The sequence below is a fragment of the Pygocentrus nattereri genome, chromosome 19 (genome assembly GCF_015220715.1).
Source record: "Pygocentrus nattereri isolate fPygNat1 chromosome 19, fPygNat1.pri, whole genome shotgun sequence".
Classification (NCBI taxonomy): domain Eukaryota; kingdom Metazoa; phylum Chordata; class Actinopteri; order Characiformes; family Serrasalmidae; genus Pygocentrus; species Pygocentrus nattereri.
The window spans coordinates 12,837,633-12,864,363 of NC_051229.1; the positions used below are offsets into that span (position 1 = coordinate 12,837,633).

Genomic DNA, 26,731 nt, shown 5'->3' on the forward strand with positions numbered 1-26,731 from the left:
AAGCTGCAAAGTTTTACACGTACGCTGTGGACAAAATCCGAGAGATATATGCTCATAAAGAAATTGGTTTTTGGTGGTTCTTTGCTCGAGTTTCAGCAATGTTTCAACTTGTAAATTGCAGCTTCACCCTATGATGACAGAAAAGCAGAGCAATTGTTAAGGGCAGAAGGAAATCTGAATTCTCAGGTTTTAATTATAAGAAAACTGCACTCATTCACCCAAGTCTTTTTCCTGCTGCTGAAGAATAGAAGCCATTCTGTGTTTTGTCTTCTGAATAAATTGCTAGATCATTGCTGAGGAGGTTTAAAGGTGCCTAAAGGCAAGAAAGCTTTCAAAGTGATGCATCCTGTTCAAAGAATTTGCAAATCACATCCTTTGTTTATCAGTGTACATGCTGCAGTGCTTTACACAAGTGGGCAGAGGTGTGAAGTAAGCAGATGCTGGAATATCAAGAATTTATGACATGAGCTCAGTGTGGTAACACAGTATCACAGAGACGTTCCATGAAATGTTCTAGCAAAGGTTCAGGATTGGAAAATTATTGGTTCATTTGGTACATTTGATGAACAATTGCTTCAAAAAAAAAGAAAAGAAAGAAAGAATGAATCACAGTGTCTTCCACCACTTGGTGGCAGTAAAGGTCAATGCCAATGTCCACGGCTGCACAAGAAAAGAGACAGAAATATGCTCTTAAATATGGGAAGCTGCATTTACTACACAGTGATTTTACATTATGAAATGTTCCAGGAAGCCCAGGCAATCAGGCCTTAAAGAGATGCTTCATTAACCCATTAATGTCTACAGTCGTAACAAAAAGTATTTGGACACTTAACCCTTTTAACCACAGGTAAACTTTAATGAAGTTCTTTAGGTACTCCAGAAACTGTTTACCAAAATGATCGGAGAGAAACACTCAGCACAACATCAAACTTATGATAGACTCTTATTTGTGTGGAGAAAGCCTGGAGAAGGAGTCCAGACTGTATTAAGACTGTTTTTCTTACAATGCTGTTGGAGAGCTTGTGAGAGCTTTACTGATGGTTTGTAAAATCAGAAAGTTCAAAGGCATTTTGGGTGCAAAGCTGCAGAAGTGTGTAAATAAACTGCTCAAACGATAATGATCTGACATTCACCAGCTGCCTTTGCCAAGAAGAAAACGACATATTCCATTTAGTGTGACAAAACAAAATTCAAATTTGATTGTCAGTTCATGTATGAAAATTACATGTAATAAAAAAGAATTGTTCTATTAGATCAGTGGTGCCCAAACTTTTTATCTTGCGGTAGCAAAGTCCAATGCTTGAGGTGAGCCAAGGGCCAAAAAGACACACATACACACACATTTTCTAAACTGCTTATCCTTCTGGGTCGCTGGGGTGCTGGAGCCTATCCCAGCTGCCAGTGGGCGGAAGGCAGGATACACCCTGGACAGGTTGCCAGTCCATCGCAGGGCAGACACACACACACACACACACACACACACACACACACATACATACATAGGGGCTATTTAGCATGTCCAATTAGCCGGAGTGCATGTGTTTGGACCATGCAAGATAACCAGAGTACCCGGAGGAAACACGGGGAGAAACTCCACACAGAAAGGACCCTGGTCACCCAGCCAGGGAATCAAACCCAGGCCCTTCTTACTGTGAGTGAAAGGTGCTACCCACTGTGCCACAAAAGGACAAAACAGTATACATATAAAAAAAGGAAGACAGGTGGGTCTCAAATTGAGTCTTTACAAATATATTTTAAAACATTATACCATATTTTGTAATTAAATGCTTCAAAAATCTAAAAAAAAATAAAACCGAGTAAGTTATATACAGTACAAAAATATCACGGTTGTTGGAAGAAAACCTTGTATCTCCAAAATGATTTACAGGTGATGGAAAATAAGTACATTTAATGGAAGTCAATGGAACCAAACTTTTCATTTTAGGTCACTTTTTTAAGTCCATCATGAAATTTACAAACAAATTTACAAACAAAGGATAACTGGTATTTTTTCAGACTAGGTCTGTACTTTCCTTATCAAACTAAACTTAGTCATTGGACATGTTTGGGTTAAAGACCACTAGTAGGGGTCAACTCACATTACAAAGTAGATGATGCTAGCTGGACCCTGAGTCCTTCCACCTGAGTGCTCTTAGAAAAAGTGGCATTGCTGGACAGATACCATTGACAGCATGACATAAAACACAAATTAGCTTGTCCTCAAATATGAAGCCACTATAAATGGGGAAAAAAATGACTGCCAGTTCTGACACAAATATACACAGTCTGAATGCACAGTTTCACTGCAGTCTGCAGTTTTTCTGAACTAAGGTCCAATCGGATTGGTTGTTCACTTCATGTAACGAAGAAGGCCGTAAATTCCTCCTTGGCTGTAGATCTGTGCAACTGTTTGAAAAGAACAGAGTTGTGTTTGACACACACACTTCCCCATACTTCTTCAAATTCTATTTCAGGGTAGCCACGCACCCATGTGGTATGTTCTGTCTGTTTAAGTGATACAAATGCTGACAGGTTTCTGAAAAAAAATAAGGGAACAGTTACTTACGCAAACAGAAATGAATATGAATACAAACATATACAACTCAAAATAGACGAGTCCCCCGCTGGCAAAATGGTTAACGTCAAAGTCACACATGCACTTTGATTTCATTGAATTGTTGAAGATCTCCATTACTCTGTCTATTTACTTGAACCCTGCTACATAACATTGACTACATAATATCATGGCAGATGTCATACACTGTTATAAGTTGTATTGGTAACACTTTACTGTAGGATGCTGTTCATAAGGCTATATGACACCTACATAAGCTTGTCATGATAACTGACATAACCCTACATAAATGTTTATAATAGGCATTATTCGCTATAAAGGTTATGTTTGCCAATGTTCACCAAAGTTAGCCAAAGAAGCCTTTATGACAGATGATGCCTGTTGGAATAAGCATTTATAAACAGTTATGCAGTGTTATGTCAGTTGCCATTACAAGCTTATGTAATCTTATGAACGGCACCCTACAGTAAAGTGTTACCATTGTATTAAAAGTTTTTTTTTTCCATAATGTCACAGTGTCCTGTTACCATTGGGCCTCATTTACCAATATACGTTTTTTCTTAAATTTGTTGTTGAGAGAGAAAAAGTACATGTTTTTAAACTGCAGAACTGTTTGCCCCGTTGTGCTCTTGAATGTGTGTAAATTCTGTTCTTACCTAAGAAAAACTCCCAAATAAGAAAACATTGGTGAATGACAAAATCTTCATAAAAACTGCATAAGTGAGTTTTAATAAGAAATTTCTTCTTAAGAGCAGTTGGTGAATGGGGCCCATTATCAGTAACTGTCACGACTGATGCCATGACGGAAAAATCCAATGACAGAATATGACATCTGCCATAAAGCATTATGGGATGGTTATGCCAATGTTTTGCAGACATATCAGAAGTAATTATGAGTTTTGAATCAGCACTCAGCACAGTAAAAGGGGATTTCAGAAAAACACTAGGAATGCACAACGATACTGGAACTATATTGGTATAAACAGATAATTCCCTACAAGGAAATCAGACAGAAGCTCATCGGATAGATGTTTAGATTTGGCTGATAATTTGAAATGTTGATGCGTTTCTTGGACTCTGGAAGAGCAGAATGTTAAGGTTATGCTGAACTACTAAACTATAATTTCTCAAAGTCTCTGAGAAAGTAGAATTTCTACAAGTTTATATTTCGTGATCGGTCCCTATACATAAAAATATCAGATGTTGGGTTTGAACAACAGCTCCCATATCAGTGCATCCCTACAAAACACGACTGTTTAGCAGGGTGAGATTAAGATCCTCTGGTGATCTGGGCGATGGGACTTACGGTGTATATCCTCTCCTCAGCTAAGACCATGTATGATGACAAAAGGGCACAAGCTCATGAAAACACAGATGCCAACAGTCATTTATTTTCCTTGAGTTCTGACAGACTGTGCATTAGATTTAAGGCATGCATAATGATGATGTTTGTTGGTTTTGTAGGGATGTGCACTGGTACTGGAGTACTTTGTTAACCGTTCCAGATATCGGTATGCAAATCCTGAATCACGTTCTTGTGCATTCATCGCATTCCATCGTGGAAAGATGGAGAATAAGCAGATGAAATCAGGAAAATACAGATTTTATGATTAATTGTGACAGTTTTACGAGAACATGTATTAAACTTTGCTACTATGAAATAGGATTGCCTGAATGTGAGCGAAAAATCACATTTACATTTACATTTTTCTACTTGTTGCCCAAATACAGTCTATCAGCCAAGTTTTAGACCAAATTTTGCTTCTTTAGTTTAGTATTGCTGTTTGGCTCATGATCATAATAAAACCAGAGCTCAATAGTCACCCACACCGTTTCAATAAATACAAGCCCAAAACATGTCTCAACCTGCTCAAACCACAGCCAGGTCCTAATTTAGATCACAGAGAAAAATCGATGTTAATGCAGCTAGGACTGGTAGAACGGCTAAGCGAGTGAACTCATAAAATCAATACAATGTCTGATTACAGATTTGAGATCCACATTTTCTGCACAAACGAGCCTTGTGTTGTTTATGTTTGAACCTGAATAGACACATCAGGAAATGTATCAGTTGGATGCTGGACTTGCCAGTGACGCCCCAGACCCACCTTTAGATACATATGTCATGTGAATAAGTGAGCATAACTAATATGGTGAAAACGTCTGCACATGTCAGTATCGATAGGAAATCAGTGATAATGTGCCAGATTATCTGTATATTTCTTTGATCTGTTTTTTACAAAAAACACATTGTTTTGGTAGATTTCTTGTTATTAGATATGTGACTTCTAACTCTCTTACAGTAAGCATGCCTTAGGTATTAGGTATTAGGTACCTACATACTGATGTTTTACACTCCCCTGTGCTCCAACCTCACATAGTTTGATGGTTTAATAATATCAGAAAGTGGGATATGATAATGTGGCTCTGATTTTACGTTAAATGAAGGTCTTTCCATGCCATTTTAATAAATCATTTTTAAGCAAGATTACATGGATAATTAAATATGTAATTTAAGTATGATTTTGCAATGTACTTGTGGAAACATTTAGCGTGACTACTGACTCTATACCACAGGGTTCTAAACCAATGATGCAAAATTTGAAGACCAATCATGTCAAACTCTTCTAAGGATGTGGCTAAGATGGCAGAAACAGACAGGGCTTTATTGCTAACTAGGCTAACTACTCTAGTCCAAGTTAGCTGGGTCCAGAAACAGAGAAAAGTTATATATTTTTTACCAAAATATTACATCAGCACATCACTAAGCTCCACTGAAGAGTATCATACACAGATTTTAAAAATTCAACCTTCAGTGCTGGTATTTAAAAAGTAAGCCTACAGCCTTGTGCTTATTTTGGCATAGGCCTGTTTTTTCTCCCTTTTATTGTTGCTTTGTACTTCTCCACAGTTCACCAGGTATCCGTTCATTAATTCATTAACTCTTGTGGATACCTGAGTATCGATATAAGTCAGAATGTACATCCCTAGTTCTTCACAGCATGTTTACAACACAGAGACCAGCCAGGTGTGTGAACAGATTTAAAGCAAAGTGACTGTTTCAGCAGATGTAGTGTATGTTAACATGTATTCAAATGACACAGTAAATCCGGATATTCTGTTTAGGGAAAGATATACTCACCCCTTCACTGGGACGTTTTCACTGAGCTATAGATGACCCTGTCATCATGGCCAGCCTGAGGGAGCTGGAAGAAAACCAGTTGCAATTATAGAGTGGAAAGCCTTTACTGACTCACTAACCAAACGTATCATTTCACCCACATAGAGCAAAAAACCTGTTAATCACTTTATCAGTATAGTTTTATGCTGTGGGTCCAGCTCATTGTTCAGTTGCAAATCATTTTTCATGTTGCCTTATTATTTGGTACCACGTAAGTGAACGGTGCTACACAAGAGACAACAAAGACTGCTGTGTGAAGAGAGATTATGACTGTGCTGTAGGCAACATCATTCTCAGAAACTGATAAGGCTGGGAACCGGTGATAGCACACTACCCCACATTTCTGTTTTTACTTTCAATTTTAATATGAAGTAACATTTTGAGAGTTCTGTTCAGTATTGGGTTGTATAAACTCCATATCAACTAGACTATGTAACCTGGTTAAAAAATAAAGTAAGATACCTCTAAAATAAGCATAATCAGCTTACAGCTTTACAGCTACCTCATTGTCCACTTACAACATTTGTGTAGGCTGATTTCACAGTTCATTTTTACAAGGCCATATTCCAGCCTTATTTTGTCCAGGGCTTTTGTGTTACCGTAACTGATCTATGCAAAAGAGTTCTATTCTGATTGGCCGCTCTGCCTTGTGCCTCATAAACAAACAAAAAAACAAACAGAAACACTTCTAACCTAGTGTGAACGGGCAAAGTTAAATTACTGTAGGCCATAAAGGTGGATGTATGCGTGTTGATAACAGTAGATATAGTGCAAATAAAATCTCAAAAAGGGCCATTTTGTACCTTAGTTTCCATATATGGACTTTATGGACTGGGTAGTAAAACTTTAACTTTATCAATATCATCACTGCACAGACAAATAGCATTTCAAACGAGGAACATTTGGATTTCTATGAGACTCACCCTTTCAATACATCAGTCTTTTACTTCCTAATTTACTGAGTGCGCCCATAAACTGCACAACAGCTGTGCCACAATGAATAACAACTACTTAGAAGGAACTGGCAGGGGATGCGTGAGGATGTGACCAAACAGAGGCAAGGAGGCAGCTTCCAAGAGTAATGTTAAATAAATAAATACATACATAAATAAGACCAATCTACATATTATTTCTGGCCAAAAGCACGCATGAAATTGATAGAGGTTCCCCACCCAACAGCTTCACTGTGGGAAGAAGTGTGTGGAGCAGTTACATGGGATATAAAAAAACATTTGCTGAGCTATTTTATAATGCTTACAGAACGTACAATGTAACATGTTGGATACTGATCACTATATTTAAACACATATTAAAGGAACACATATGGTTCCCTATGCCATTTGGATTCACCCTCTAGAAAGGTGCTAACTGGCAAGTTCTTACATTATTCTTAAATGATTCATAAGCCAAACATAACATTTTTTCATGTCTGCTTCCCATTAACTGACCACCCACTGACTCACCCTGCAGACACAGATTCGAGAGAACAATAAAGAGGAAGAAAATGAATATGTTTGAAAAATTAGTATAGTGTCAAAGTACCCCAAGAATAAACTCCCTGTTATCAATCACTCCCCTACTAGTGTGCGCTCCTCCTTTTTCACTTTTAGCATTGAAAGCATGACGTTTTAGTATTAAAGCATGTAGTTCCTATTAGCAAAATATTCATGCCATTATTTTTACATATTATCACCACTGACATAATAAGCAAGTAATCAGGGCAATTCAAATGATTAGATGATGACCATAACTTGGTGATGTAGACGTGTTTTGCGTCCTATACACTGTTAGAAATAAAGGTGCAGGTACATTTTTTGAACCTGGGAAAATAGTTAACCCATTACTAAACCAGAGGCTGTTAGAAGTACTGCAAATTTAAATGAGCATTTCAGTCTAAATGTATGGTCTGATATGTTATTTGGCATGTTATGGAATATGTGGTACCACAGCACTCTTATTTTGGCTTTATGTCCATTACATCATCAATTTAACAGAATTCATGATTTCAGATTGTTTTCATGTTTTTGTTCTTTCACTATAATGCTCAGTGCACAATCCACAGATACATCACACAACCACTGGGAATTGTTGTGGTGTCAGTCATTCCTGAGTGCCAGCCTTATCTATAGGCTAGTAAATACCAAGTAAGCATTAGTGCAACTCTAACAAACAAAACCACAAAAGAAGTTCTGGTACCAGTTTCTATGAATGTTGCATTTGTAAGCATCTACAAACACATTTATAACATGTTATAATGCATTCATAATGCATTATAAACATGGTTATTATAATTATTATTATTATTTATAAAAAAGATTACACTGAATAACACTTTATATTAATGTGTATTATACATTATGAATTGCTAATACAATGCATTATGAGTAGTGTTAATAATGTGTTATTCTGTCAGTGCCAAAGAAGTCAGTCCCAGCCTGGAGAGCGCAAAGATGAATAAAAAGTTTATTTACAGCCTGAGATTTCCAGAATTTTATTTCTCACCAGTGGTGCTGCTAGGGCTGCATTTTTGGGATACGCAGTGTTGAGTTAGTACCAAGCTAACGGTGGTGTACATTTTTCCTACATTGGGTAAAACACTGATGACAGCACTAGTTTAAAATCTGACATTTGAAGCCTGTAATGTGCTTTACTGTGTATGTTTTAATGTTTCAGTAAATTCTTCAGTAAATACTTCAGCTTAAAGCCTCACTCTTAACATTGGAGGCGGCTTTAGTACAGTATGCGTCACTTTACTTAGAGTGGATACATATAATGTGTATTTTTATAAATATTTATAGTCATGTTTATGATGCCTTATGAATGCATTATATATGTTGTGAATGTGTTTATAGATGTGTACAAATGTGACATTCATAGAAAGTGTTATCGAAATTGTCTTTATTCAACACAAAATGGACACCAGGACAAAGGACAAGGACTAGGTTTTTGGTTGAAGTTTTACCCTTCAACCAAAGAAAAGTAGCCAAACTGAAGTAAAGTATAGACTCTAACAGAAGCAACTTATGTCTTAGGTGTTCTCACCTGTTGAGTCATTTCTGTCATTTGAACTACATCCAAGTGCATATACTCAAGCATGCAGCCATTCAATCTCCATAGACAAACACTAGCACTAGCATTGGTCATTCAGCTCAGTGACACTCAGCGTGGATGCACTAGGATGGCACTTGTTGAAGAAGTCAGTTTCTATTCTGATAGACCTGCCTCAGTAGATGAACTGTTTGTTAGAAGCTTACTGGATTAGGTTTCTATGGCTGATCAGCTGCACACAAGCACAAGCTGACCACAAGCAATACAAAGCATTGGCTGGGGTGGTGTAAAGCACTCTGGTGCAGCGGAAACATGTTCTCAGACACAGAAATCTAGGTTTGGATGATGCCAGGAAAGCACTACCAGCCTGAATGCGTAGTCCCAACTGTAAAGCTTGGTGAAGGAAGAATGATAGTCTGTTTTTCATGATTTGTTCCTCAGTTCCAATGAAGGGAAGTCTTAACGCAATAGCATATACATTCTACAGAATTGTGTGCTTGTATCTGTGTGGCAGCAGTTTGGAGAAGACCCTTTCTGGTTTCAGCATGACGGTTCCCCAGTGCACAAAGCCCTGACCTCAACCTCATCCAACATTTAGGCTGAATTGAAATAGTAAGCTAGGCCTGCTCGGCCTACATCATTTCCTGACCAAGCTGATATTCTTGTGGCTGAATGAAAGCAAATATCCTGCACTGTTAGATGTTCAAATTCTGGAGGAAAGCCTTCCCAGAAAGTTGGGACTTTTACTGGCGGGAGGACCAACTTTATAGGGATGACTGATTGTTTTAGGTTGAGATGTTCAACAAGCACTTGGATGTGATTTTTGGGTGTCCACATGTTTTTGGCCTGCATCTGCAAGAGTGCCAATGTCTTTGATCCTTTAAGTGCTTTCTGAGTGACTACACACTATGTACGTGAATGACAGTCTTTCTGGGTTACTGTCTAAAATCTGACACAAACAAACAAAAAGGACAAACCTTGTTTGGATTCCTTTGTGTCCATCTACTGAAGACGACATCAGCGTACACAACATCAGGCTTTGCCTACATGAAAAAGAGAAAATAACACACACACACACACACACACACACACACACACACACACACACACACACACACACTTGTTTGTGTTATCCTGAATGTGTGAAACTAAGCAGAACATCCAACACTTTTTATGTCTCAGACTGCAGCTGTGGTGATGTAACACATACCGAATAGCCACTGCTTCCTCCTTTTGCGGTTAATACTAAAAATAGGGAGAGAGAAAAAATGATCATAATGTTCCAGTGAACACTGAAGTGTTGCTTTATAAATGGCAATTACAAAAGCCTAAAAGCCGCCTTATCGTCCAGTTCATTAGAAACATCTCCCTTGCTGTCATGCACAATTTGTCAACCCCCTTTGACCCCAGGTGTTACAAACTCAGATTCTGGAGGATCACAGCTCTGCAGAGATTAGTTTTCCCTCATTGAACATTCTGGATTCTACAGAAAATGAAAGCTGACTTGAAAAAGAGACAAATAAGTACATGAAAACATAATAACCAAACAAACAAATAAATAAATAAATGTGTGGTAGACATAATAAATGTATAATAAAAGCATAAATCAATTAAATCATGCAGGTATAAATGCATAAATTAACAAATAAGTTATTCATTATGAGCAGAAATGCTGAAATGATGTTAATTTTTAAATGAAATTTAATTGATTTAATACACATTTTGTTTATGTAATATTATTGTATTTATTTATTATATTTATGTAATTTTTCTTGCAGATCTGTATACTAGTAAGATGGGCAAAGCTAACACAGTTAGGTTCTTGATGGACCAGATGAATGGACCCGTGGCTGGATCAGTAATGGGACAGAGCTCCACTTCGAGTCAGACGCCAGCAAGGTGGAGGTGGGGTACTGGTATGGGCTGGTATTATTAAAGATGAGCTGGTTGGACCTTTTCGGGTTGAAGATGGGCTCAAAATCAACTCCCAAGCCTACTGACAGTTTTTAGAAGACACTTTCTTTAAGCAGTGGTACAGGAAGAATCTGCATCTTTCAAAAAGATGCACCTCACCTGACCTGAACCCAACTCAGAACTTGTGGGCAATTCTTAAACGGGAGATTTACAGTGAAGGAAAACAGTACACCTCTCTGAACAGGGTCTGGGAGGCTGTGGTTGCTGCTGCACAAAAAGTTGATCGTCAACACATCAAGAAACTGACTCCATGAATGGAAAGTTTATCACTGTTATTGAAAAGAAGGGTGGCTATATTGGTCACTAATTTTTTTTTTTTATTTCTCAGAAATGGTCATTGGAAAGTTTTGAGTTGTTTGTTTATAATTCTCACTTGAACAGATGAAAATAAAGTGAGAGGGGATAATGTGTGTTTTTCATTTAGCTGCGTAATAATTCTGCACCATCATAGTTGCCCAATAAATGTGCGCATATAGATATTCTCCTTAGAAAGCCAAAACCTCACTTTGACTTTCTTAAACATTCATGTTTGAGGTTTATTAACATTAATAACTTAATGTTATTAATGCCTAATAATTGTGCACACAGTGTACAGCCAGTAATCAAAACAGTGTGTTTTCTTTCTAATTAGGTTAATCTTGTTCTTGCAGGCAGACAGTAAACATGTACTAAGTAAACCCTTTGACTAATGTTTCAATGACCAATAAATGACAGATACATTTCACTATATTTCTGTCCTCTTGATGTAAACTTGGCAGTCCTAATGTTGGGTAATGCTTCCGTAAGCATTCCCTTTACCAATCTCAAAGGCTGATGTCTCTTGCCCCACCTACACAAAACAGTTTCAGGTTCAGAGAAACTCAGAGAAGCGAGAAGTTCAAAGAAGCAAGCTAAAGCTAAACCAGGACCATCTGACTGTAGCTGCTTATCTCCTGTTCACACGCCTGTTTGTCTGTGACTTTTTTCAGTGACCATCACATAAAAGCTGCCAGATGATTTTAGTTCTGTATGAGTGTTCAAACAGGCTAAGAGTGCTGGACAGAGAGCTGTCAATCAAGCTGCTCATTAGCTTCCCCTACACAGGTTTCAGACAGGTCTGATCTTTGGTTTTTAAGCCGTGTTTTGTCATATTTATATCATATTTTTTATTCAAGGATGTTTAATATAACACTCAAGTTTAGCATCATACATACACTTTTACTATTTTCTCTGTGTTCCATGTGACTTTAAACATGACTCCTACTGCAAGTGCAGCCCCGCACACCAAGGCCCAGATTAAGCAATGCCTCATCTTGGGGGGAAGTTAGACGCTTAGCTAATAAGCTACCCAATTTAGCTGGTGTAGCTCACATAAGCATTAGGTTAAAATTTGTCAGCATACATAAATTCAGAGGAAGCATATGTAGTTATCTAAAGATTTTTTTGTGTGTTATCTAAAGGCTTATGTGTTTAGATATATACTCAGTATCAGGCCTACAGAGGGAGTTTGTATCATACAGTTTGGTCCAGGCCCTTTTCTGTATGTGAGATGTGTAATGCAGCTTTACTATCTGAAGATCACTTCTGAATGTCAACTGATGTGCAAGAAAGGTTAAGCATTCCATCATTCAAATAGGGCCATTTTTGAAAGTCTGTTGACGTCTAAAGCGGATTCCACATTGAGAGACCACATCGAAATCAATGAGTATTTGCATTGGGCTGATATTAGCAGAAAATGCTGGATGGGATATCAGAGGGACAGAAGAAGGAATGTGATCAAATCCTGTAACAAATCTAAACTGAATTAACACACAATCACACTAGTCATAATGAGTCGACTCCAAAATAGCTGATTCTTTGATTATGATGTACCTGGGAGTCAGGGCCGGCTCTGAGAGTCAAAATGCTTTCAACTCTTTGACTCCACATTATTTCGAACATAACATAGTAATTGGAGTTTTGATCAGCTCAAATAAAATGCTATTCCCAAAGCTTATTATTTACTAATAAAACCTGGCTGTTTTGATGGCTTGTGGAATGCTTGATTAGAATTTCCTTGTTAAATTTTATGGCTTGGCGATCATGTCAGAGCTCTGTCCGATCTATCCTCCTAGCCTAATCAAGTCCATCTTTCTATTCCATGCCAACGCTGCTCATCAGCTGCTGCAAGTGCATCTTTGTGACGAAGCAACTTCATGTCTGTACTTCACGTCAAGCATACATACACAGTTTATACTACGGAAATCCAAGCTATTCGAAAAATAAACAGTAATAAACTGCAATAAATAGGGATTAGAAATAGAACATTGTATAAAAGTTGAGAAAAAAAAACTTTTGACTGATCTCAAGAGAAACTATTATTTTTAACCCTCTGGAGTCTGAGGGCATTTTCTCAACTTTTTGCATATCTTCTTATATTCGCCTTGAACATGATACCCACATGTTCCCTATGAAAATGCTGTGTTATCTTTATTACTACTTTCCAAACTCACTCCAGCAACTTCAGCCATTGAAAACTTTTTGCACTACACTTCACTAAGTCGCTGATGCCAACTGAATGTAGAATGAAGGGATTCTAATGTGATGGGTCAGTCAGATTCACACGAAATGTAGACGAAATGTAGTGCCGTTTTTATCTGAGGGAAATCCGGTAGAAGTGGAATAAATTTCTACTACTGCACAGTAAAGTTAGTGTGTCACACGAGTTAAGTTTTTTTTTGTCAACCCAGAATTTGGAACATGGATTGCTCGAAATGTCAGACACTTTCAAGAATGCTTTTTTTTTTTTGAGCTGTCACTGCGACAGCTCTAAAAAAAAAGGGCAAACTGCATTTAGGATACAGGCAAGCAAGAGCCACTTTCCAAAAAAGGAAAAAAGTTTTCTCATCATAATACAACTATACTACATCCCTTCCTTCAGCAACACTGTCCTAAAAGACATAAAATATATGTTAGCTTCCATAAATAAAATGTCACTTTCTTTCAGTTATCTTACTATCTCAGTGAGCTTTTAGCTTACAATGTAACCAATCTTTTTAAGCATGTTTTACCACAGTAACAGCCCAGTCACATAACCATGTTTCTGAAACACGCTGGTCTCTTTATAATTCCACTGGTTGGGATCTGAGGTCGATCAGATGTGGAAGAGGATACAGATGAACCAGGCTCTGGATTATTCCGCATCTCTGACACTGCAGTTTTCACTCCAGTGTTAGACTCTGTAAAGGCCAGTTCAATTTGAAGTGGAGTTCTTTGAAAGTGTCTGACATTTTGAACAATCCATGTTCCAAAGTCTGGGTTGACAAGTTTAAAGGAATTCTCAGAAGTTGGTCTGAGCAGTACATAATGTTTTCATTTTTTGTTCCATTTGTGTACAGCTTCATTTTTAATTTGTACTGTCTGTAATGACTTCTTATGTCTTTTGCTGTTTTTTTCCTCTCTTGCATATTTGATAGGTTTGTGGGAATACCTCTTCTGAAGATAAAGTGAGCTAGTGTCTCTCCTCATGGGTCATTTTTTCCTTCAATATTTTCCATTTTGAGATACCTATGAAATCTCTCTATTTTGCCATTAATCTTGGGATATTAAAGTGATGTCTGGATGTGCTTAATCCTATTCGATTTCAGAAATGAGTGAAAGAGTTCACCCACAAACTGTTTAGCATTGTCTGTAATAACTTCACTTGTCCCAACCTCACAAAAATCTGCATTAGCTCTCAATGACTGTTTTAGATGAAATATCAGATATAACAACTGCCTCTAGGTAAGACATGTAGTAGTCAATGGCAGTCAGCACATACTGATTTGGGGAGAACTGGGCCTACTAAGCCCTGGGTGGTAGTTCAAGTGGCAGGAGAGGCCCTGAAACACACATATTGAACAATAGCGAATCGGTCTTTAAACATCCATATCCAAGTTTGACTGATAGAATTTACTTCTCAGGTAGCTTTTGGTGTGAGCTTACACTTCAGTGTGTGTCATGTGCAATTGCCAGTGCTTGTTTCACTGTTGCAGCTGGTACCACAATTCTCAATATATCCATTCTGAGTTGACCAGTTGTGAGGAAAATTCTTCTTAAATAATCAGCCTGGGATCACATGTTGTCTTTGAAGTTTTAATTCTTGCAGCAAGGGAACAAACTACATACAGGATACAGTCTGGGTGCAAATGCTCAGAGCACTTTTGGTCGTGCCCAGAGGTGGACGGAGTACACAAATCATGTACTTGAGTTTAAGTAGAGATACCAAAGGTAAAATATTACTCCAGTAAAAGTAGAAGTCCTTACTCTAGACCTCAACTTGAGAAAAAGTACAAAAGTATTTGTCTTCAAATGTACTTAAGTATTGAAAGTAAAAGTACTAAAAGAGTAATTATGGCTCTAATGTCCTGTTATCATTTTTGTAACAAGACTCGCTTCCTGAACTCATTTTAGATGAAAATCCTCCAGTGTCTCTCTTGGTAAACCAGTCTTTTAATAGAATGTTAGTCTGACACTGACATCTATTAAAATGATCAAAGCACAAAACACTGAAGGTAAACAGTTTCCACCAGGGAGAACCGAGTGGCTCTGAAATCACTTTTACAAACAAGCAAAGTTTCAGTTTCAGATTACTTTGTAAATTAGTTACAAGTTGAATACAAACTGGCTTTAAACTCAGGATCACAAATAAGTTTTCCTTTACTGTATTGATCTGTAGGCCTCTGTTCATAAACATAAACTAACCCAAACTAATTTACTATAAAATGAAAGTGAAAAAAAGAAACGTGCCAGTCACGACTGCATATGTGGACACATTTCTATATTGTGGTCTATTTACACAAAGTTAGGCTAATTCCATCATTTAGGGACGTATGTGCTCCCAAATTTTTATGCTTGCACTGGGTTGGTATGGTCAAAACAAGCTCAGAACAAAGTGACCGCTGTGCCCTGATTGGTATTCTTGCTTTGCACTTCTTTTGTTTTGACGTGTTACGTATTTATACACGCAAAAACCAAAAGGAACGACAGATTTCTCAAAATGTAGTGGAGTAAAAAGTGAGATATTTGATTTTGAAATGTAGTGGAGTGAAAGTAAAAACTTTAACATTTTAGCTCATTTATTTTGTCAAGCTTTTAGAATGAACAGCAGAGCTTTATTTTACTGCAAGGAAGGAAAAGTAATTCTGCTGTGGAGCCAGAACAGGGCAGTAACAGAGCTGCATTTGGCATTTGGAGCCACATGTTGCCATCTCCTGGGCTAGGGTATGCAGCTGTTTTTTCCTGACCATCTTCTTGTCTCCGTAGTAGAATGGTCCTGGTCCTACTGGGCTTGCATCACTAATAACCACAGGTGGTGTTTCTATCTTAAAACGAGCAAGACATGGTTCAGTCACCAATGCACTTTTTATTTTCCTGAAAGCTTTTTTACTCTCTGAAGTCCATTCCCATTGTTTTCATCTTCATGTCAGCTACCTGAGTGGCTCTGATATACTTGCAAAATCTGAAATGAATTTCATCAGATTGACTGAGGCTGCACTACATCCTCAGGTTGTGGTACTTTACAAATAGTTTCAACTTTCTTTGGAACAAGCTTTACTCCTTCTGCTGAGCCAACATGACCTAGTATCTAAATTTGTCCAAAAAAAACACATTCGCCTTCTTTCAAAGTCACTCTTGGAATTTCTGGAATACTTTTCTAAGCCCCTGTTCCAGCTTGACTTCACTTTGCGTGTATGCAACTGTGTCGTCTAAATATCAGACCACTGTTGCCGTTCCACACAATATTGCCTTCTGATATGCCACTGCAGCACTGGTCAATCTAAAGGGAACCTTTCTGAAACAATATCAACCTCTGTGTGTGATGGTAGTAGTCAAGTATTTTGATTCAGAGTTTAACTCTATTTGCCAAAAGCCTTTTCAAGCATTAAGTCTAGCAAACAATTACACACTCCGTGCATTGCTTGCTAAATACTGTCTATAGTTGGAACAGGGTGTCTTTCTCTAATCCCAGCTTTGTTTTGGTCAGCTCATTGCATTTCTTTAGCATCCTTCTTTGGAATTAGCAGGATGTTCGAGAACCATTGCGATTCACTTCTTTAATTATTCCATCTTCCAAACTTGCAACAAATTCATGACGTACAGCTTCCATCTCTGGATATGGCACACATCTCAAACCTTTAGCTGAAAGTTTTGGTCTGTCCTCCACAGTGATTTTGGGACTATATCCTTTTCCTTCTTTCCTTTGAATAGTGAATTGAACTCTTATAAGTACATCACCGCTGTCTGAACAACCTCGTATCTCCAGTTTTTGACTTCTTTTGAAAATACCTGTTGACCTTTACATTGTGTGTAAATTTCACTATGAATGGACCAAAAGAAATTACCCAAAATGACTTGGAAAAAAGTCTGGCTCCATTGACAATACATTAAAAGTAAAGTAGGTTTTTTCCTTCTCCTGTAAAGTTGTCATTTTGGAGATATGAGCTTTTCTTCTCACAACAGCGATATATAACTCTTGTATAAGCTGTATAAATGTATCACTGTACTGATCTACAGCCTTGCACCATCTCCTGGGTTTAGTGTCTTTTAGATCAAAACACGCATTACTGCCTAGCAATGCTTCAACATTTCCTTTGATCACATATATTTCTTCATTTGTCTCATTTTTTGCCATTTTAGCTGTGCTTCAAAGTAACCAAAGCACTAAAGTAGGTTGGCTTGGGCGTAGACATAGAATTTCTCTCCAGTTGGTTTCAGCTCTAATTGCGCACTAACATTTTGTTCTACAGATTTTCCCCTATGAAGTTTCATCCGCTTCCTGTGTCTAGGACCATGTTCAGTGTTTATCCATTGACTTTGATAGTTTCTTTGCCTTCTGGGTCAACAGAATAGACAAACTCTTCAGAGTCTGATTACTAATTCAGTGCTCTTACTGGTGTCTCATTAGCTTTTGAATGTCTTTTTTTTCTGTAGATCAATCTCCTTTGTTCCGCTAATGTATCTGCAGTTCTTTTGACACATTCAAGCTTAATGTCCAGTTTTCTTGCAGAAGAGACATTTTGCTTGTATTGATGATTTTGCTCCATATCCATCTTACTTGATGATAAGGTAATTTAGTCTATAAAAAATATCCTACCTACATCAGAGGGTCTTTTCAAAGACCAGAAATGCCCAGCCCAGCGCTTCCTTCCTGAGGTTGAGCACGACCCCAGCTGTGATGGAATCCAACCAATGCAAGTGCGTATCCTGTACAGGCACAAACCAAAACTCATGCACTCGGCTCAGGCCCCCCAGCTCGACTCGACTCTCGCATTGACTTGGCTATCGGTAACAAACTTGAGCTGGATGGTTGTTGCTTTCCAGTTGCTGCACTCATTCATACGTGCAATGCTTTCAGTGTCTTTTTCTGTACCAGTGCAACAACATCCTACCTAGAATTTTAATGCTTGTAACATTTTCTGATTTAGGTTATCAAAGCAGCCTACCAACAGGTTTATGCAGAGCAATAAATATGCGCTACGGTAGGACATTTCAACAAGGTAGCAGAACATCAGGCTTGGTGCCTTCAGAATGCTGTGTGGTTTAAAATATAGAAAAAGGCCCAAATGCTTATATTTATGTTTTTATTTTACTTTGAACCAAAGATCACTAAGATCAACAATATTCTTTAGACACCTATTTATTACCAACATTTTATGTATTATTATGGAGTTTGTCTTCTTTGCTGCAGTAACAGCCTCTACTCTTCTGAGCAGGCTTTAGATGAGATGTTGGAACATTGCTGTGAGGATCTGATTGCATTCAACCACAAGAACATTAGAGAGGTCAGATACTGATGTTGGATGATAATTTCTGGACCACAATCATCACTACAGAGGTATTAAAAGGTGCTCCATCAACTGCAGAGTAACTGCAAAGCCCATTGCTGGGGGGCTTTACACCCTTCTAGCTGACGACTAGAATTGAGCATGGTACCCCAGAGGATTATGCCTGGGTGCTCCAAAGCACCCTGTTCTGTTGGCAACGCCTTTCTATGGTGTCTACAATTTTTTTGAATCTTAAGAATGCACCAGGAATGAAAAGGAGGTATGTGCATATCTTCTTCACGTGAGTTGAATGAAATGAAAATTCACTCGATTTTCTAACAAGAATTTACATCCATGTTCAGTAAAACTGATATTAATAAGGAACGGTTATATTTGGCTCCTTTTTAATGATGGAAGGTGATGCTCTGTCTGATCTCAGACAAGCTGTGGTCTTTACCGTCAGAGGTATTTCAGAGTAAAATGTGGTTATGTATGAATTACCTCATTGGTCCAACAGAGATAGAGAAGTATGAAGTGTACAATCTAGCTAGTCCCACTGATTAATCCAACTAGCCACACTAACTGATGGAGCAGACTATATTGTTTTAATATGGCTGAGTGAGTTTAGAGGCATGTTTACTGTGGAAATCAGCTGGGCACTACCAGGACATGTCTGGAAGAATTGCTCCAGTATGGATTTGAAGTTAATTCTAAAAGTCCAAACTTTTAGAACTTTAACCCCTTTAATGGCCAAGGCCTGCCTGCAAGTTTTATAACACACTTCTACAACCTAAGAATAGCTTAACTGGTTTGCATTGAAGTCCCTATAGTTACTGAAAAACTAGCCTTAGTATATAAAAAGACTGGGATTTAAAAGGGTTAAGTATTTTATTATGGAGAAGCTATTTTTGTCCTATATAAATTCCAACTGATGAGTTGTTATTTTTGAGTGTGTTAAATTCCACAGAATGCTAACCTCTGCAGCGCTGTCACCTTCTCAGAGTGGAGGTCACCACACCTACTGTACCCCAGCCATCAATGGTCAGTTAACGACAACAGGGTAGTTGTTGACCAGATATTACATGTGTGGCACTAGTCAACCAACAAGTCAATGGGTGCTTTGCAGGCACAGCACTGCTGATGTGGAACAAAATACTTACTTTGTTTATGCTTAACTTTCCAGATGACCAAACCAACCAATGTCAGCAGCAGGAACAGCCCAATGATTATGGTGAGAGCCAGTGTGGTGTCATCACTGCAGTGAGTCAGATGGTGTGAGATCTTTACTCTCTGTTTACAGACTTATTAACAGACTTATCCCTGAAGAGGTTCACTAGTGTAACAATACCTCCAAACATTACTTCCTTACCAGCTTTACTCAGTATCATATTTGTAGCCTGCAGGAAATGACACCTCAAGTCTTTCAGTGAAATGTAGCATTGACCACTGTATGCTTTTCAAATATATCTGTTTAAGTACGGTCCACTTGACATGAACTGGAAGCTTCATTTGGTAATCTTTCATGTATTGAGGTTGGCCTCAAGACACCAGAGCTATTGTAGCTATTTCAGATGCACCCACTAAATCTATAGCATATTATTGCCAAAGAAACCACTGAAATTGCGTACTTTATCTAGTATTCTCAGTGTCAAGAAAATAAAATAACAAATAAAACATAAGTTTAGCATAAATATAGCTTAATATAGTAATATAATATAGTACTTACAGCTGTGATCCTTCATTGTTACTTCGCATCTCATCTCCACCTGTAGAGAGTGTGAAGTAAATTGAGAATAGAAATATACTTGGGACTACAAGCCAGTACAAGGAAAGGAACTTCAGAGTAAAGTCATCCATAGTTGGTTCAGGTCATTAATTAAGAATGAAGTGTTTACCTATAGTAGCGACAGTGAGGTGAACAGTAACCCCCACATCTCCTGCACTGAACCAGTACCAGCCAGCATCACTCTTCTGCAGACCCCTCATCTCCACACTGACAGATCCTTTTCTATCATCACTGACCAGCACTGCTGAATTCTGAGATGTGTCAGTCCTCCCCACTGTGAAGCAGCTCCAGTCTTTAAATCTGCACCACTTCTTCTGTTTATTCTTATATTCAGCACTGTAGAGACACTGGGCACTGATGCTGCCCCCTTCCTGACCACTCACTCTGCTGTTTATCACAGTCACAGCAGGATCTGAATAAAGAGCCAGAGATTGAGTGGTGTAAACACATCCTCCAAGATAAATGACACATCCTATAATCTTTAAGTTACAGTGAACAGATTCTGCTCCTCAGAGAGACTTCTTACCTGCACTGACCGTTAGGTACAAATAATCCCTGTCATCAGGGGTCCATTTCCTACCAATTTCCACAGCACACCAATAATATCCAGAGTCTTGAAGACTATTTAGTTCCACAGTAAACATATTCTGGCTTGGATGATCAGTGACTGATGTTCTTCCACTTGTGTTTGTATAGGCTACTATTTGGCAGGTGGACCAGTAATACCCCTGACACCAGTATTTAAGGTTTGATTTGTATTTTCCATCATAAAAACATGGAATAGTGAGAGATTCTCCAGTTTTAACAGTTAAATTCTTCAGTGTCTTCAGGCTCTCAGAATCTGCAGTACAGAAGCCAAATTAGGCAGCAGTATTAGTTCAATTGAGCAACTGCTTCAAAACTGTTGGTGCATTCAGCAACAGTCTAAAAAGTTAATCACTACAAAATGATGTTTAAGAGGCCAAGGTAAAAAAGAACAGATCAATATAACGTCAGTATAACATATTTAAAGTAGTCAAAAGGTGAAGAACAGTCACAGTACAAGAATAATACAGCATTGATCTTACCTGAGATACAGAGGAGTAAAACAAGGAGAATTAAAGAACTCATGAGTGAGTAAAAGCGCATGTTTCTGTTAGAGGCTCAAATAAGAAACACTCTTCCTGCCGCTGATGGAAGCAGCTTGACTCCAGTGCTCTTCCTGTTTCTTCCTTTTTCTTGGTACTGTGCCTCTCTGAGACTACTCTGACATAATTTTTTAAAATGGTTATGCTTTGTTTTACTTTGTTTTTTTTTTGAGAGGTTAAATTTCTCTCATTATTGCTGAAAACAAGACATTTTTTCAAAGCCAATTTTACTAAACTTTATGAAAGCTCTTAATAATTCTAGGGGAATTAAAGACAATACAAATTTCTGGACTCCAGAGTCCTGGACTGTAGTCTCATGGATTTTGGGCCTACATTCTGTGATAATCTGGCTGTCATCGCATGAAATCTACAAGACCTCAGGGTTACTCGCTTGGAAAAGTCACAAATGACTGAGGACGTCAGCTCAGTTTGCTTCCTTATTGGCCCCGAGTTTGGACACTTGTGCGTGTATTGTGTGGTTTGTGCAGTGGAGGACCTTTAGCATGTGATTGTAATTTATATTGTCTGTTTCACTCTGAATAAATAGTGATTCCAGAAGTAAAGTCTGCCGAAGTCTGCACCCCAAACAGCCTCTTTGGAAGTTTGCATGATGCCCCTTACATTAGAGATGAATGGCAGTTGGACAGACAGCACCACATCCCCATATAAGTCTGGAGAATTCTGGCTATTTAGATTGGACGAAAGGTTCTTTGCAGTTTAAATCATCAGTCTTTTGGTGTGCTGTGCTCCCTGCTGGTCAGATTAAGAACTGTATCAAACATGTTGGCTTCCATAGTATAAGAAAAAGAGAATGTAACAGGTTACATTTTTGGAGAAAGATATTAGATATAACCTAATTTAACATCTGCTTAAATAAAGACGAAGTCAAAGGAACATAATTCAAAAACAGGAGTTTTCAAAGCTGAAAATAAAATGAAAAATGAATAAAAGTGAGAGAGAGCAAGGGACTCAATACCTGGTAGACCACGAAACCTCTCACCAACAGATAAGCAGCACTTAAAGCTTTCATCTTTGAGAAACCGAGAAAAGCCCCACCGTGAGAAGTTCTTAAATAAAGGAAATTGGTCACTGACTTTTGCACTGTACTATAGAAGCTGGTGTTCTGTACTTCTTACACCCTACCAACACTTCTCCAGTTTAAGTAGTCAGTAGCATTAGTACATGCATTGCTAAGTTCAATGCTCAAAGGGCAATAAAAAAGCTTCATCTATTCTGACTTGAATGATCAGCAATGTCCTGATTTTTTGCCCATAAAGATTCTCAATAATGTATTTTATCATTTTGAATAATGACAGATTAAGATGAATAAAACTGCTGATGACTATGCCAGCATTAAAACACTATGCTATGTTAGCAGTGCTACCAGGTAGTGGTTAATTCCATTTGCTAATTTAAAAAAACCCAAAACACATTAGTTATGTGTTTGTATAAATTCTTTATTTTCTTGTCATTTTGTCATGTTTCATGTCAATGTTCACCACATTAACAGCTACTCTTTCGGTAATGTAGCTAGTCAGCATGGAGCATGTAGCTAATGCCTTCTCTGCTTTTCACTTCACAAGTGAAGTGGGGGGTAGATGGCATTTTCAAGAATTGCCATTGCCACTGCACCCTGTGGTAAACAAAGGTGGTCCGAAGCTGATATTTTTTATACAAAATCTTTCATCTGAGTGTCACTGGTTCCTCTGAACTCCTCTGAACTGAGAGGATGTCAACTGAAATATGAATATTGCTACATCTATGCTTCAAGCAAGCTAATGCTTGTGCATGCTGAAATGGTGCCAAATGAAAGTCTAATATTGTACTTCATCTCTAAAACAACACTAGTTTCTCAAACTTTAGGCTACAACTGCTAAAGTAGCTTAACCCCCACATTTGATTAAGCTTGCTGGTTTTTGTTGCCAGTTTTATGATGTTAGTTCAATGCACAGCAGTGTTGGACTGAGAGCGCGAGACACTGCGAGCGACTGAGAGCGCATCACTGCGGCAATGTTTTGTGCTATAACCTCCTAAACCTCCTACCTGAAATATCATGGCTTCTGCTGGTTGTTTCGTCTGCTCGGAGTGTGGCATGTTTAGTTTAACCCCCTTTTCTGCCTCTAGTGATAATGACAGTGGCTGTGTCATTATCCAGCCAGCTAGTTAGCTCTCTGGTGGAGAAAGTGGACCAGTTAGAGGGTTATTAAAGGACAGGGTTATTAAAGGACAGGGTTATTAAAGGACAGACAGCAAGATTCAGTGTTAGCAGCTCCGGGTGCCCTAGGGAGAGTTAGCACCCCCTTGACTCCGGCGTTAGAGCCCTTACAGCGGGGTGAATGGGTGACGACTCTGCGGTCTAGCCGGAAAGCTAAGGCAAATGCTAACACTGAGGCCAAAGCTAGCCCACCGGAACACCACGCTCCTCCGATTCGCGTGTCAAACAGGTTTGCCCCGCTCAGTGAAACACCCACTGAGGGGCCTGTTAAAAGTACTCTGGTTATAGGAGACTCGATTGTCCGACATGTGAAATTAGCTACTCCTTTAGGGGCGCCAGCAGTAACAGTTAGATGTTTATCGGGAGCCAGAGCGCTGGACATTAGTGACAACCTTAGACTGTCAGCTGATAAGAGATATTCGAGGAAAGTCATTCATGTAGGGGCCAATGATATTCATCTGCGGCAGTCTGAGATAGCTAAGGCTAATATTAGAGAGGTGATTAAACAGGCCCAGACAATGTCCGATGCCGTAATTTGCTCTGGCCCCATCACAATGCGGCGCGGAAGCCTACAGCAGGCTTTCGGCGTTAAACTACTGGATGTCCAAGTGGTGTTCCGAAAATCAAGTGGGCTTTATAGACAATTGGTCGCATTTCGAGGGCAAGCCTGGTCTTATAGGTAGGGATGGTGTCCACCCCACGCGGGAGTGTGCTGCCTTACTTTCTTGTAGCATAGCTCATAGTCTTTTATTTAGTCGGCAGAGTAGTGTAAACAGCTGCTGACAATCCAGAGCCGGGACCAGGCCGCAGACAGACAGGCTAAACAACCTAATCAATATATATCCATATTCAGATGACAGCACTAACAACTTAGATCTAAAATTTGGACTACTCAATATAAGATCACTAAACTCAAAAGCAGTCATTGTAAATGAAATTATAAGCGATCATAAATTTGACATTTTCTGTCTCACTGAAACGTGGGTTAGACCAGATGAATATTCAGCTTTAAATGAAGCCACGTCTATAGGCTATAATTATGCACATAGGCCAAGATTATCAGGCAAGGGAGGTGGAGTCTGTGTAATATACCAAAATACTCTAGATATTAGTCAGAAACAGAAAATGTCTTTCGCTTTCACTTCCTTTGAGGTCCTTTCCATTCATGTTACAAATCCAGTCACAAAAAAGAAGGCGTTCTCATTATTTAACATTTACAGACCACCAGGGCCATACTCTGAATTTATAAAAGAATTTAGTGATTTCACTGCAAACCTGGCTGTGTGCAATGATAAAGCAATAATTGTAGGAGATTTTAATATTCACTTTGAGAAGGTAGATAACCCACTAAAAAGGCATTTACTTCAATTCTAGACTCTGTTGGTATTACTCAAAATGTAACAGGGCCTACACACTACTGTAGTCACACGTTAGATTTAGTTTTGACACTACGTCTTAACATAGATAAGCTTAATATCCTACCGCAAACCTCAGCAGTCTCTGACCATTACCTAATTTCATATGAGCTACATCTTAGCCATAATATATGTACATCCCCTCGTTATTCTACAAAGCGTTCAATAAAACCTTTTACCGCCCTACAATTTGTAGAAAATCTGCCAGAACTATCAATGCCAGTTTTCACTCCATCAGACCAAATGGAGTTAGATTTACTAACCGATTATTTAGAAAATACCTTCCGATTCACTTTAGAAAATGTGGAGCCACATAAAATAAAAAGAATAAGGCAGAAAAAGCTCGACCCATGGTACAACGATAAAACACGTACCTTAAAACAAACAGTTTGGAAACTAGAGCGGAAATGGCGACAAACCAAGCTGGATGTGTTCCACTCTGCCTGAAAGGATTGGGGGGGGGGGGGGGGGGGGGAGGGGTTGGGGGCAAAAAACACTTGGTCTTTTCTGGAATTCTGTGAAGCTGCTTTGTGACAACATCTGTAGTAAAAAGCACTATACAAATAAATTTGATTTGATTTGCATGTAGCAATACGTACAAAGAGTAACATAAAATATGGAGGAAGAGTGCAAGTCTAATTCTCTAGACACACTTCAGTAACTTGTTGATCTTCACTAGCACCGAAATATCGGTGCCCCAAGAGAGTTATTTAAAATGGGACAATGACATCATTTCAGTGGAAAAAAACCCCAAACAAGCACAAACCCAAAGCTACAGTATTTGCAACTTATGCTCAAAAGCCAGCTTTAATCCCTTTTATAACAGCCGTATGTGATTTCCTAAGGCCTTTTAGCTGACCTGTGCAGAGAGACATCAGTATCCTGGTTAATCTGACAACATAAGTCCCATGCAACTTGACAGTCACATAAAGCAATTTAAAAACAACATGCAACACATTCATTTACATCACTAGTCAGGAAAAGTAGCAGCTTGTATTTTTGGTACCCTATCATTCATGCTGTATAAAGTCAACAACAACGTGTTATTTACATATTTCAAGCATTTCATAGCCGTGGTATGAAGCTCATTTGGAAGCCGAATGAATTTGAGCTATTTGTAGAATTAGGTGTCATCATCTAACACTGGAAATGATCAGTCAACAGTGGCACAAGCAGCTTTGGTTGGGTAGCTAAGCTAGTTACAGTAAAGTTAGCTTTGACCAACTCATGCTTGTTTGTCAACAAAATGACAGCGTGAAAAACTAACCAACATAATATTAAGCAATAATAAGAGAAATCTACCCTATCAAAACACTAAAAGAAAAAAGTGTAACTACATCTCAAACATTAAGTCAGAGAAGTCACCGGGAGTCAGTTTGTATAGTGTAGCGGGTAACACCTCTGCCTTCTACGCTGTAGACTGGGGTTCAATCCCCTGCTTGGACAAGCACCCTATACTATATCAATAAGAGCGACTGGGCAAGACTCCTAACACTACCTTCGCCTTCCTGTGTAAATTGATCAAATTGTAAGTCGCTCTGGATAAGAGCGTCAGCTAAATGCCATAAATGTGAAAAAAAGGAAGAGCTCTGAAGTGCAGCTGCTTCACTCAGAGGCAGGAAGAGTTTTTGTCTCTGGTCTCTCTTA

At 38.6% G+C, this 26,731-nt stretch overlaps 1 protein-coding gene across 3 annotated transcripts; it reads right to left on the reverse strand.

Annotated features, from left to right (window-relative positions):
* Positions 1–833: 833 nt before the first annotated feature.
* On the reverse strand, positions 834–21,490 carry LOC108410856 (polymeric immunoglobulin receptor-like). Of its 3 annotated transcripts, XR_001856519.2 has the most exons (10): positions 21,395–21,490; positions 20,854–21,168; positions 20,437–20,739; positions 20,268–20,307; positions 19,702–19,796; positions 10,015–10,049; positions 9,782–9,847; positions 5,718–5,781; positions 2,488–2,536; positions 834–2,406 (listed from the first exon to the last, which is right to left on the reverse strand). XR_001856519.2 is itself a non-coding variant. In XM_037531065.1 (9 exons), exons 1-8 carry the CDS (start codon positions 21,453–21,455, stop codon positions 5,722–5,724), a joined length of 975 nt encoding a protein of 324 aa, XP_037386962.1. In that variant the 5' UTR covers positions 21,456–21,490; the 3' UTR covers positions 834–2,406; positions 5,718–5,721. The 3 variants fall into 3 exon arrangements, 2 of the variants coding, with proteins under 2 accessions (XP_037386962.1, XP_017537641.2); XM_037531065.1 differs by lacking the exon at positions 2,488–2,536; XM_017682152.2 differs by having other exon boundaries at positions 834–2,536.
* Between the last annotated feature and the right edge of the window lie 5,241 nt (positions 21,491–26,731).